Genomic DNA, 14,858 nt, shown 5'->3' with positions numbered 1-14,858 from the left:
AGAGGAAAAGAGATTAGGTGGCAAGACTCAGTGACTTGGTGGACGCTTGTTGTCGTTGCCAACTGCTTAGATCGATTCGGTGTATAAATAGTATGGTATTCATGGGTGTAACAAAACCACTTTGTCCACAACCAAATAAAGCCCTTCTATTACCGGCAACGTAAAGGCCTTGTCTTGTCTAAGCATGTGGACGAGTCGACATAACGGTCCCGAGGGTGTGCTGGCAAGTCGGGCCGGGCCCTGAACCTGGACATTGTTCTGACATGAGTCCTGCTCTCAGGACTATTGCGTTCTCTTTTTGTGGCCATGACGGGTGCATTTTCAAGAAACCACAGCTACCCAACAAGGTAGGTCATGCCTCAGTACGTTTATTCAGTTGTTTCTATGTTTTTTGGAAGCATTGTCCTTGTTTGGGTGGCATTATTGAAGCTGTACGTACTGAACTGAACAATTTTTATGGATAACAATGCGTTTCAAGTAACATTCCTCCTTGACAACGGTACAAGAAACGTCGCACTCACGAGATAAAACGAAACCTTTCCTTTCAATGGTAGGTTCAATAGCAGATTTGACCCTAACAAGTCTATAATCTAAGCAATCGCTTTTCTGACAACAACGTATACTGCCTATGCTTATACACTGCGCTTTGGCTCAGTGTGCGCGTATTGACTGTGACTACACTTATTCTGTTCTACTTTCACTGTATTTGTCCGAAAAGATTTAGCTTACATTCCTTCCTGTTGCGGTCAGTGTTCCTGAATTGATTCTGCCTACATTCATTCTTATTTCACTCAAATTGTCACAACTTATCGTGTCTACATTCATTCCACTTTCACTCAGATTGTCTAAACTTATTCTGTATACACACATTCCACTTTCACTCAAATTGTCTCAACTTATTCTGTATACATTCATTCCACTTTCACACACACACACACACAGAGACAAATTCCGCTTTCCTAACATTGCTATCCATACATTCTGATACATTCTGAAAATCCATTTAGAGTTGATCTTCAGTAACCATGCTTGTCGTAAGACTCGCTCGGCGAGATCGGATGGTAGGCTCGCTGACCTGGTAAACACTGATCATCGTATCTCAGTTGGGTGGATCCATGTTGTTGATCACTGGTTGTCCGGTCCCGACTCGACTATTTACAGAACGCCACCATATAGCGGGAATATTGACTAACGCGGCGTAAAACCCAAGTCACTCACTCTTACCTTAAACAGGGCCCCGTTTCACAAAGCTCTCGTAAGGCTAAGATCTCGTTACTTTTCTCGTAGCATCCGTAGCTCCTGTGTTTCAGTTTAGGGGGGATAGTGGCTGTCAGAAAACTTACGAGATCTTAGGCTTTGAAACGGGGCACAGGACATCAGTGAATCACCGTATGTTTCGTGTACACCAGCTTATATATGTAGAGGAGGGCTACACAACAAGTAACTGATTTCAATACAAGACATGTAATTATGACTTAAGGGATAGTTTACAATAAACCTGAAATTAGAAAAGACAAAACTATTCCCACGTCCAATCTATGCTGGAGGTAAAATCGATTGAACGATTCTGACTGCATGTACATCATGAGCGTGTGTTTGAACCAGTAGTATTACAGCTTCACGACGTAGTTTGAAAACAATCGTGTCTCGACCAGACAATCGAGTGATTGACACTATGCGATATGTGAGTGTACATGTATCATTACCAATGATCATCATACAATGATCATTTTTATGTGTGCAACGTCTCTCTGTCTCATTCTCTCTCCCTTCTCCCTCTCTTTCTCCCTCTCCCCTTCTCTCTCTCGCTCTCTCTCAGAAGATCTGTAGTGAACACATACGTGTAAAAATGTAAATCTTACGTGGAGAATATAAAATCTGCACATCCAAAAATATATCCCATTCAGAAACGTACAGTTTACACACATAATATTCAGTAACGACGTGGGTAAAAACTCTGAAGTAAACCAACTCTCTTGGAGACAGCAATAAAATTTCATTTAAACTTACAAACACGACTCCTGTCACAGTCTCTCCGTAGCTGTAAAACTGAGCCAGAGTGAGTATGTAATTAGAACATTCTAGTTAGCTTATTTCCCCAGCATGACAATGCCCGCCCACTTACAAGGGAGTAAACGCCATACTCACCCATTCGCAGATCACAGTGTAATAACATGCTACGAGATTCCTTCTAATTTTTTAATCATGTATATGAATGTAAAAATAATGATGAACAATGATCAGTTTTTATTGGCATTTTCATAACATGCAACGTGTGTGCGCGTCTCTGTACGGCAAAATAGTCGGGGCTGCATGAAATACATTCAATTATATCGGTTATAATGGCCGAACGTCTGTTCAGTTACATTAATCAATAACCTTACCTCCACGGCATTGTATGCAACTGACGTACATACTCCAAGAAATAAACGTCTCTAGGTATGCTTTCAGTATTCGGATTGTTATTGATATAATAGACTGGAGGGATTATTCTTGTAGGCCAAACCATTCCGATTGTATTTGAAAAAGTCATTGCTGTCACGTGTACGCTAGTCTTTGCAACACTGAATGTCTTCCGAGCTTATTTGCTTTACAGTCACTTCACGTCCCACGCTCAGAGATAACACTAGCATTAGGTCTGCTGACAGCGGAAAACGATTAGAAGTTCTTTATCGCTCTTTCAAATGGATCGTTTCTACAATCAAATAATACATACATATCATTAACTGAAAAAAAACTCTTGCCTATATGACTTTGGCGGCTACTGACTGTTATTGCTATAGAACACTCCATGTTAAAGTGTTTTAACAACAACAACAACAACAACAACAACAACAACAACAACAACAACAACAACCAATTCAAACACTATTTTTAACATGTATCAAAATATTAAACCATGTGTCTGTAACGGCGGAAATTATTCTAATTTCTTCTTGTGTAAACGGGGTGTCCGCCAAGGAGAGAACTTGACCCCAGTTTTGTTTTCGTTATTCCTTAAATGATCTTGAAGATGCTTTAGCATCATGCTGTGGTTTACAACTTAAACCCGGTGATTTCAACAACCGTTTAGGTACGCTCATTACATTTTTTGCATTGCTGTATGCTGATGACACCGTCCTTATATTCTCAGACCCTTGTTATTTGCAAAATATGATAGATTCTTTCACAATTACTGTAAAATATGGAAGCTTAAAATTAACACATCCAAATCAAAAATCCTTATTTTCGGTGGATCCCCAAAAGAACATAAAAGCCGTTTCAATGTTGGAGATAATATCCTGGAAAATGTAAACTGTTATCCCTATCTTGACATTACACTACAAAAGAATAGCAAATTTACTAAAACCAAACGTATACTGAAGGAAAAGGCAACAAAGGCAATGTTTTTCGTATTAAACCAAGGTATCAAACTTAAACTTTAAATTGCTTGTCATTTGAAACTGTTTGATTGTATGGTCTTCCTTATTCTTTAATATGGATGTGAGGTCTGGGGTTCTGAAAACATCTGTTGCTTTCAAAGCGTTCATCTACGCTTTCTCAAATATTTAGTATCACTCAGGAAAAGTACACCTAACTCAGTGTTATATGGCGAGTTTGGCAGATTCCCCCGTGTAAATGTTATTAAAAGCAGAATGGTAATAACTATGCTTTTGGGCTAGACTTTTAATCGGAAAATCGTCAAAAGTGTCCTTGCTAATATATAAATTAATATTCAACGATTGTATATTTGGCAAATGTGAACATAAATGGATAATGTATCCCAAAAGCATTTTTGACGATCTTGGACAGAGCTTCATCTGGAAATCCCAAAAGTTTCAAAGTCTATCTTGGCTTAAAACTGTTATCAAAGGTAAATTAAGAGATATATATCAGCAAACGTGGATCTCAATAATTGAAACTTCCTCCAAAGGAAACATTTATAGCGTTTTGAAAAATCCATCTCTCAAATTTGAACCATACATCAATTTTCTGCATTATAATAGCGTGTTAGAACTTCCAGTCATTTCCTACCAATCGATACAGATATATGGCGACGAATCCCAGCAAATGATTGAAAATATACTCTGTGTAACCTACATGATATTGGTGATGAATTTCATTATTTATTTATATGTCCCAAATTGGAATTAGAAAGAGGAAAATATATTCAAAAGTATTATTAAATAAGACCAAATATACATAAAATGAATGTCCCTTTTAACACCAAGAAGCTAGGAACGTTAAGAAAACTTTCCATCTTACGGATATTACTTCACAGCTCACTTCAAGAAACGCTTGCACATGATGAAAATGGCGTAACGACAATTTGGAAATAACCAATACCAATACCGTTTGTCGCCTCTCACGACAAGCATAGTCGCCTTTTATGGCCAGCATGGGTTGCTGAAGGCCTATTCTACCTCGGACCTTCACGGGTCAGAAAATTAGTGGATAAATTACTAATACCTTTGAAGTCGTATTGCCACTCTCATACACACGCATGCACGACTTAAGAAGAGCGAAATATTTTTTGATGAAATGTTAGTGGTATTGTGGCTAAGGCGCCAGGCTAGTGATCCAGCGAGCTTGAGGTGCCGCGGTCCAGCCCACCGGTGACCAGGTGTGAAAACCTTGGATTCATCTTTCAGTATTGTCACAACCCCTAGTGTACAGTCCACAATCCTGTGAACTTAAGAGAATCCACGAATCTGTTGGTATATGACCAGATGATGGCCATATGACTACGTGCATACACCTAGTTGCGGGTACAGCAACGTGCAGTAAACTTGGACAAAGTACTGTGACTATGTGTTCCAGAGTGGGTACCTCTCAGGGAGGGGAAAGCTGCATTAACTCGGTCCGCCCAGTAGAGTTGAGTTGTATGGTCCCCATGAATGAATGAATGAATTAAATGAAAGAAAGAAAGAAAGAAAGAAAGAATGAATGAATGAATGAATAAATATTAATCCCATCACATGGCTTTGGACCGATTCCCGGTCAGTTGCTGCATTAGTTCCAACACTGAGATTCGAACCTCTAAAAGCTGCACTATGTTCAGTAGTTAGCGAACAAGCTGGCTATAACTGATGCGTACAACGAAGGGGCATATTTCACGAGAAAAGATCTTTCATTCACACCATTGAAACTTCTTCTTGAGAGCCTTCAAATATGTCTTACCGACTAGACTGCATATCAACCTGGTCACCTCGCCCCAACACACCCTAATAAAGGCGTCTTTATTATGAACGTCAAAGATATTGTCAACACGACAACATTGAACAGAGCAGGTGGAGGGCCATGACCAGTCGTCAGCCATATTCGCAGCCAGATATATCTTTTGTATGGTCAAAATGACTCTCAGGTCTGCTACTGAAAGAGCCCAATATACCAGGTACCCTCCAAAAGCAGCTATTGAAATCGTACTTATATTTGACTCCCTGTCTACAGCTTCATATATCTGTCTGTTGATACCTCTAGAAAAGATATTAGATGAATTTTCACCTTTTGTCAGATTCTTACTAACACGTCAAAATTAAATTTTGGACTCATAAAAGTCCAGAAACTCTCCGCACTGTGGCCAATGTCTCCTAAGTCAGTTGACAAATATAAACAGCTGTTATGAATACATGCTAAGGATGAAAAATATTTTTTCGAAAACTCAAAATTTCAAGTCGCTCTCCTATGGACATCGATTCACTCACATACTGGTACACGTGCCTTATTTCGTTGCCTGAGGGAACACATTTTACTTTGTTTTTTTAGAAAACCAGTGTCTAATTCCTTAAAACAGACAGACAGACAGACATGTTTTTAGAGGCCTCAGTGAGTGAGTGAGTTAATATTTAATGTCACATCAGCAATATCTCAGCCATATCGTGACGAGAACATTTACCACTTGAATGAAATATATTATAAATAATCTGTCAACAAAGGACAGTAAAACAACTAGAATATCACAATTTCAATAAAAACTAGCATGAAGAGTTAAAACTAATATCACTATTTAGACAATACAATATAAAAACAGGCCATAGATCTCCAACAACCGAAGGTAGATCACCATACTAGGGACCATGGGGGCTTACAGTACCTTTGCTACCTGCATGGACCCTAGTTGGATTTACTCCATCCCTTCAGCCGCTGGAGAGTGTACAGAATGCTAGCCAAAATTAAAATAACATGAATACTACGATTAAAAACCTGATAGACTTAAATTTACTTTGAATGTTTTGGGACTTACGTACCTATAGAGGCCTCAGGCCTCAAATGCAAACATACATGTAATTCAAATTCAGTCACTGAGCATATTTTACATTGATCCTCTTTTCAGCATGATAGAGGAAATGTGCAACATTATAAAGAGTGTTTGTGTTGGAAGCGTTTAAAATGTTAACAACAGACATAAGGTTCTGTGGATTCTTTAGCGTATTAGTAAGGTATTTCTCTCTAATATCTGCATACAGTGCGGCGCATTCCAGCAAAATATGATGTTCATCCTCAATGGCATTTACATTATACTTTTTGCAGAAGCTACACAGCCTTAGATGTCTATCAGTATTAGTGTATCTTCCCGTTTCTATGGCAATTTTAAAGTTTGAACATCTAAATCTGGAAATAGCAGTTCTTATATGAAGAGATAAATCATAACGTAAGTACTTTTCAACATCCAACAAAGATTTGTAGGATTTGTGGAGATAACATTTAGGTATAGACTCTAGAGAGGTGTACTATACCTGCTGAAATTTCACATAACCGCTGTTTGAGCATAGATATGAAAGCCTTTGAATCTCCAACACCGTGGCTTAACCAGGCGTAACCAAAACCAAAGTGAAATTGTAAATGTTTAACCTTACTTCAAATATACATACATATCTGCACACCTGTATTATTGGAAAATAGTTCTGGAGCATTTATCTTCAACCGTAACTGGTTACAACTTTCTGCCAGAGCAGAAACATCATCTGCAAACATTAAGGTGTAACACAAGTCATCTACATTGTGTGAAATAAACACTCCTCTTCCACCTACATCCTCCAATAATGTATATAAATGATTAATGAGTGTGATAAACATTTGAAGACTTAAAATACAACCGTATCGGGTACCGATATTACATGCAATTGATTGAGACAGACCAGTGCTTGTTCTCACACAGGCTGTCACACTGCTGTACATGGATGATACAATGTTGAAATGTTTACCTGACACGCCAACATGTTTCAAAGCATTTAAGAGAATATGGTGTTTCAAAGTTTCAAGTGCTTTACAAAAGTTAATATATAAACAGTAAAATCTCCCATTTCTTTTGCATGAATATTTTGTTGCAATAGCACTAAGGGTAAAGATATGATCTACTGATAGAATAGCCAGGTCTAAAACCTGCTTGAAAATCACCTAGCACATTATTTTCATCACACCATATCTGCAGCCTAGTGTTCATTATTGAAGTGAATAGTTTACACAGTGAGTCAATGAGGAAATGCCCCTGTAGTTGTTTGTATTTGGTTTGTTACCTGATTTAAATAATAGACATATAAATAATGATGCTTTTCCCACATGCACTTGGAAAGTGACCAGTACTGAGTATGCGAGTATATAATCTTGTAAGAAAAGGTGTAATGTAGTCTTTAGAAACTTTATGAAATTCATTTTGAATACCATCTGGTCCGGGTGGCTTATTGTTTTACTAACAGCTTAACGTGAGACATAACTTCCTCTTGTGTTTAGGCTGGTTGAGTGTACCTATAGAGGATTGAGTGTCAGTAGACTGCTGGCTGTGTTAGAGTTGACTAATGTTGTCTGCAGTGAGCAATGTTTCCAAGTGTTTGTTTACAAGTTATTTGTTGTGAGGTGCAACTGGACATTCTTATAAGTTTAATAAGTTTCCAAAACTGTCTAGGGTCTGATCTAGTTGCAGTTAATTTATCTTTCTGTGTTTGGAAATATTTCGTTTTTTCCTTTTAGTCCATTCAAACAACACCTTTGTCACTACACCAATTTTGACCTTGACTCAAAGCTAAGGTCTAATTTACAGAGCACTTACAGGACTACCCGGTAGACATCACTTGCTTGATAAGTTTAACAGCTACGCCGAAACTCCCACATTATCCGAGGCTGTATATTCGTTTTTCAAATTATCATGACTTTAACATATATTACTCTGTCATACGAATTCATAAGAGATTTTCAAGTTGTAATCCACAAACTGATTTCCAGTTTTTCATCATTCTGACTTCTATCTTCTATCTAACTCGCAAAGACAAAACCACTGAACGGAACGATTGCGTTTTCTGTTTCTCCGCGTTCAGTTACGTAATTAATTTTCCGCAATGCACCTACGACAATTTGCGCCGAAAAGTCGTGTCTAATCCGCTGGTCTTGTGTACTGGAGTAAAATAGCCGCCGCTTTCACGTGTATTTTACTTGTCATGTATATGCAATCCATCCATGGATCACACTGGATCATTAGGTGACACCAACTTTGAAATGAACAAGTGTTCGTGAGTGTATATGGATGAAAAAGACTGTGCATGGTTCATATCGATGACGTCGCATGCTTCATTTATATTTTGTATTATACCGGTGCGGTATTGATATGACCTGTAAAGCTTGTTCACCAATCCCAATCAGTGTTTCATAAATACACAAAAACACAACAACAACAAATTTATTTATACAACAATGAGTCGTTAGAAGCGCCTAACTTGACTTTACCTTGACTGTCGCCATATAGCTGGATATTCCAGAATACATCTTTGAACGTCTTCTCATAATGTGTAAATGAACAGTTTGGTGTCCAAAAAGGTTTGATATTGTTCTGGGTTCCGATCCGCAATGCACTACCATATTTGTAAACGTATGATAATCTATAGAGTTAAGACAGGTAGTATCAATGACGATGTTAACAACTGATGATGTCATTAGCCATTGATGACGTCATATGTACTGTCATTAAAAAGCGATGTGACTGTAGGTCTGAGGTCTTCATCTTAAGACATATGAAGTTTTATACAGCATATATGAAACATTTGCTTGTCATTGCATTCTTTCAGAATGATTTTCGGTTTTGGTTTAAACTGTTTGTATTTTTCAGAATGTTTAGGGGAAGCCGCAGTTTATGCATACTTGGTACTGTCTGTGTACTCATGATTTGGACTATAACGGATTATGTCGTTTCAAACAATTGGGCACGAGAAATATTCTCCACTAAGACAAATGAAAATCGTGCTGCAGTAACGTCCTCAGATGTAAACCTCAGTCCAGTATTAGGGAAGCATGAATGCCCGGATGTAAATACCGGCATGATGAAAGGAAGATGGAGGCCTCGAACTCTGACTACACAAGAGAAAGTAACTATTGACACATTTCTGAAGTCAGCTCGAACTCAACATGATCTACCGACGACAATGCAGAGAAACGACGGAAAATGTGGGATTTTCTCTTATCCAAATCTGGTCCACTTTCGTGCACTGTGTAACCCAGAAGGTGCCACACCATGTTGCTATGGCGATACATGTATAAACAAGAGCCCGGATGACTGTAAATGTCCGAACTGTTATGATCTTCGGAACGAGATTCATGCAGAGTATTCAACGTGGGAGCCTCAAGATTCCCGATGTCAGGTGAAAAACTTCACGGCCCAACAGGCATGTGATCTTCTACAGGGTTTGACGATAGCTTTCGTTGGAGATTCATTAATGCGCCACCTGTACACAGCCATGTTGTTGGTGCTGTCCAACAACAGCTTTGATGGTGCCCTTAAAGCCGATACCCCTAAAGGTATGTACATGTATATGCTTGTTACACTGAACGGTATGGTTGTGCCGGTAAGCTATGGGTCTGAAGCTGCCTTCTGACGTTGTTCGCCGATTTTGTAGATGCTTATTTTAAATGTCCAACCCTGATTAATTACCGACACAGTGAACTGACAGACGGTGATGCCAAACCCAAGACCATTGAAATATCCATGTATAGCTCCAGCTGTAGTAGGCGTTCTCGCTATACCTATGACTCGTGAAGGTCCCGGGGTAGAATAGGTCTTCAGCAATCCATGCTTGCCATAAAATACGACTATGTTTGTCGTAAGAGGCGACTAACGGGGTCGGGTGGTCAGGCTCTCTGACTTGAATGACATATGTCATCGATTCCCAACTGCACAGACCGATGCTCATGCCGTTGATCACTGGATTGTCTAGTCCAGACTCGATTATTTACAGAGCACCGCTATATACCTAGAATATTGCTAAACGCACTCACTAAACTCAGTCGTGTTACGCATATGGCCGTTAGATTTGTCCACTTATCAAACCACGTGTTAAGTGATGTTATACTACTTCTGAGAATATCTGGCCCGAATCAGAAACTGTGAAAAGAGGACAATATCAATATCGATCAAGGGGCATTTCTGTGTAAACGCAAGAAACCCCAACACCCTTTCAACATGTATAATTTTACTCGTCATCGCTCGCTCTAAGGAGACTCGTATGCTTGTCGGTCAGTTTTAAAGGAAGTGTTATTTTAATTGCTTATTGAAGACATATCATTTGCGAATCCTAAATGAATTTTGAAATGAACGTTTGAAACTATAAGATGAATAGCTGGTAATAATTACGTTAGAATATATTTTCAAGCAACATCCTCCTCCTCCTCGTCCTCGTCCTCCTCCTCCTCATCATCAACACTGTTAAGATGGGTTAAAATCTAGACCTTGTCGCCGGGCCTGACAAAGCCCGATCAGGTTTGTCGCCTCTTATAGGATCGTGTGGTCAGGCTCACTGCCTTGTTTGACACATGTCAGTGTATTCCTATTGCCTAGATCTATGCTCTTGGTATTGATCACTGGGTTGTCTGGTTCTGTCTAAGCAGCTTCAAGATAAGCACGCAATTGTAATTTCCGACAGTTTCTGTGAAATTTTGTATGCATTTCACGCAATGTGGTACGATGAAGACGAACAATTTCTTATTGATAGACAACTTAATCATTGCAATAGATGCGACGTTTTGGTGCAGATGGTAACACCGTTATCAGGCAAGTGACTAATTGCTTTTTAAAGGGTAGGTCAAAGATGACTATGTCAGTCACTGGATTATCCGGTCAGGACGCTGTAAATTTGTAGTGTTAAATTAAACAACACTCAAAAAGTCCTACGCCATGTAAGGCGTCAGTAAAATCAAACGCTGCTGTCGTACTCATCTCTAAATTGTGTCAAATTCGATCGTCCTTCACTGCCATGGTTTCATTCATTTGTGGTTTTATTTCGTGACAAGCCTAACGGCGATTCGTGTCCCCATCAGCGAATTCATATTGGCGTATGATCATCAGAACCAATTCAAACAAGAAATATAACTCTACTCCTGTTTCAGTGGGGCGGTTTTTTCTGTCCCTTCATCACAAGTCTCCTGACGGAGGCTCAGTAGAAATATGGGCCTTGATTTTCGAAGTTTTCTTAGCGCTAAGGTAGTCAGTTAGTGAGTGAGTGAGTTTGGTTTTACGCCACACTCAGCAATATTCCAGCTATACGGTGGTGGTCTGTAAATAATAGAGTCTGGACCAGACAATTCAGTGATCAACAACATGAGCATCGATCTGCGCAATTGGGAACCGATGACATGTGTCAACCAAGTCAGCGAGCCTTACCACCTGATCCCATTAGTCGCCTCTTACGACAAGCACAGTCGCCTTTTACGGCAAGCATGGGTGGCTGAAGGCCTATTCTACCCCGGGACCTTTACGGGTAGTCATAAGCAAGTGTTAATAGATGACACTTAAGACCGCCCTCAAATACCTGGATCTTTGCTGACAACAGCGTTAAACAACAAACAAACAATAAAGTTGCCTTACTTGAACATTGAAATATTTTATTCTGATTGTATTCCAGACATCCATGACCAGTGCACGGGAATGTACACTTTCACGGAAAAGGCGTGCAGAGCAAACATCAAGAGACAAGCATCATTCTGTGATGGAAAGGTGACTGTGAAAATGTTGGAGCGCTTTCATCTTGCTTCTGCGGCAAATTTTCATGACGATTGTCGTTCGTTTCTTCACAAAAGTAAAACAATTGTCCTAGTTGGTGTAGGTTACCACGATTCTTTTAATGCTGAGAGAGTGTTTATTGAGTACATATATCCAGTGATAGACGCTATAAGAAAGAACAAAGCGTCATGGCCAAAGTTGATCTGGTCTTCCAATCATAAATTTGGAATCCTGAAATCTCCAAAGACGCCAAGACAAGACAATGACCACGTATCAGCCTTCAACAAACTCATGTCTGATGGGCTAGGAAAATATCACATACCCGTATTTGACACTTTTAATTTAACTTCCGGTGTGATGAGCACGGACGGCGGGCATTTTGGAATTGGTGTAAATGTCATGAAAGCACAGATGTTTTTGAACTATTTGTTGGAACTGAAATCAAAACTGTATTGGTGAAGCCACACTGTAGTGGTTTTATGTCTACCGAAGTAAAAGGTTTGTGTACTTCATATAATGTGGTTTGATTGTCATTTCATTATAAATAACAACATAATCTTAAACATTCGTTCGATCCGTATTTCATGATACCAAAGTCATTGACAGAACCGTACGTTGTAACAGGAGACAAAGATACAAGATACTGGAAAACACCTGAATCTTATAGAGCATGTTTATGACAGTGGTAACAGCAAATACCAGAAAGACCCTCCAGTTCAAAACTGTGATGAACTGGGACCAGTTCTGCATAAAAAAGGGACGCAATATCTGAACGTCAAAGTCAGTGTCTGGTAAGTCAATGAGGAGGGGGGACGTTATTGAAGTTGACAGGGGTGACACTACAGTAGTGTCAGAAATAGAAACAAAGCGACTTAGTTGGTACAGATCATGGCTTTATGCAAATTAGTGTCTGACATCATATTGTATTACAAAAGGCACGTTTTACATGCCAGTTTTGATATTAGACTAAACGTTATTATAAACGATAGTTGGCTTAAAAAATATAACTTCCATGCTGAAATTATTAAGGATGTAGCTACCATGGAGTCTCACGATCACTATAAAAAGAAAAAGGTAGGAGGGGCCGTCTCAAAAGCAAGTCCATTGTACATGCAACTCCAGTCCTGTCGATCTACGGGTGGTCATGCCATCTATATATTTGAAGGCATTTAATACGATGCTTTTCTATGGGTATCGGGTATCATACTCTTTTACATATCTCAGCATACTTCATGAAAGAATGACAGGTAATGCTAATCAATAGTGAGTGACTTGAGCTTTACGCAGCGTTCAACAATATTCCAGCTATATGGCGATGGTCTGTAAATAATCGAGTTTGGACAGGCAGTCCAGTGATCAACGGCATGAGCATCGGTCTGTGCAGTTGGGAATCGATGACATATGTCAACACGTCAGTGTGCCTGACCACCCGACCCCGTTAGTCGCCTCTTACGACAAGCATAGTCGCCTTTTATGGCAAGCATGGATTGTGGAAGGCCTATTCTACCCCACATTCTTCAACACACATGAAAAAGCACAAGATATCTTGGAGATGACCACTTTTGTAAGTAGGCAGTGCATGCATTTCACTTTCCTTGGTCATACCTGACTCAACGACCTATCAGCCATCTACACTCTGATCTATCATTTTCACCTGCTACCCGTATTTTTTACCTAATTTTACGAGTAAATATGCTTTTCCGGATATCCTCTGACGCATCCCACTGAGTGCCCAGTTAGGCCGAAGTGACTCACATGGAAATATACTATTTGCAGTTGTGTAAATTTGATGGATGCAGAGTAACAGCCTAAAAACATATTTTCTTCTATGTCCGACATTGCTATTTCCGATATTGACATTGTACTGGGTTATCGATACTGATGTGAAATGCTTGAAAATTGTACACCATAATGATTAAAATAATCGCACCTTATCAGCACAATAAAAATGACTAAAAATATTTTGTTTTGCTATTTTCATTCCTCTGAATTAACTACATTTTTTCGTTATTTTTTGCCTTTAGATGTGTCAGTTAATTATTCTTTGAGGGTCAATTTATGAAGGTATGATTTTAGGAATTTCTGTGTTGCGGTTAATAGGAACATATCGATAGTATTAAAAATAGGAGGTGTTCCTATGTGTTTCTATGTATATAGCCGAGACACTAGCGCCTAGTATGTGGGAATGTGCAAATAATCATAGTATGTCAACATGTTTGCAGACAGCCCGTTTGTTAGTATTCTCGAACCGGTAACTGAAACTTCAAACAGAATCTGGAGCGGAGGGGTAGCCCAGTGATTAAAGCGTTTGCTCGCCACGTACAAAGGTTCGATTCTCCACATGGGTACAGTGTACAAAGACCATTTCTGGAATTGCCCGCCGTGATATTGCTGGAATATTGATAAAAGCTGCGCAAAACTAAACTCACTCACTCACTCACTCACTCAAACAGAAGCCCTTGTGCAGTACAGCAATGAACGAAGATGATATTAATATCGTTCAAACACAAATATTGTGCGGAAATATCAGAATATTGTTATAGAGTGTGACTGAAAGAGGACATGGCATGGTTTTGATTTTGGGGTACAACTTTTGAAGAAATAATATTGTACCAAATCGAAAGGATAAAAGCATGCTTCTCTGTTTGAGTGAGGGAAGATAACTTATCTCGATAGCGTTTACCGATAAGTTAATCTATGATTTATAAAGAAGGAATTTATTTGCCTCAATCCACTCATAATCAAACTTGACTTGATATCTTATCGACATGCTTTTACTGAGGCTGTCACCAAATCTAAGGAATTTCAATGCTTTTAAGATATCTGTTTTATAACCAGCATACAGAATCCAATGCCTTTTCAAAATCTACAAGCAGTAGCATACCGGGTATTTGTTTGG

The 14,858-nt window shown here is 39.1% G+C and overlaps 1 protein-coding gene across 1 annotated transcript; it reads left to right on the top strand.

Annotated features, from left to right (window-relative positions):
• The first annotated feature begins 124 nt into the window (after positions 1–124).
• Positions 125–12,473, top strand: LOC137262170 (uncharacterized). Its single transcript, XM_067799954.1, has 3 exons — positions 125–347; positions 9,077–9,762; positions 11,862–12,473. Exons 1-3 carry the CDS (start codon positions 307–309, stop codon positions 12,416–12,418), a joined length of 1,284 nt encoding a protein of 427 aa, XP_067656055.1. The 5' UTR covers positions 125–306; the 3' UTR covers positions 12,419–12,473.
• The last annotated feature ends 2,385 nt before the right edge of the window (positions 12,474–14,858 follow it).

Source organism: Haliotis asinina, chromosome 14, assembly GCF_037392515.1.
Source record: "Haliotis asinina isolate JCU_RB_2024 chromosome 14, JCU_Hal_asi_v2, whole genome shotgun sequence".
NCBI classification, from domain to species: domain Eukaryota; kingdom Metazoa; phylum Mollusca; class Gastropoda; order Lepetellida; family Haliotidae; genus Haliotis; species Haliotis asinina.
The sequence above is the reverse complement of the archived record's forward strand: the minus strand, read 5'-3'. Positions and strand labels throughout refer to the sequence as shown.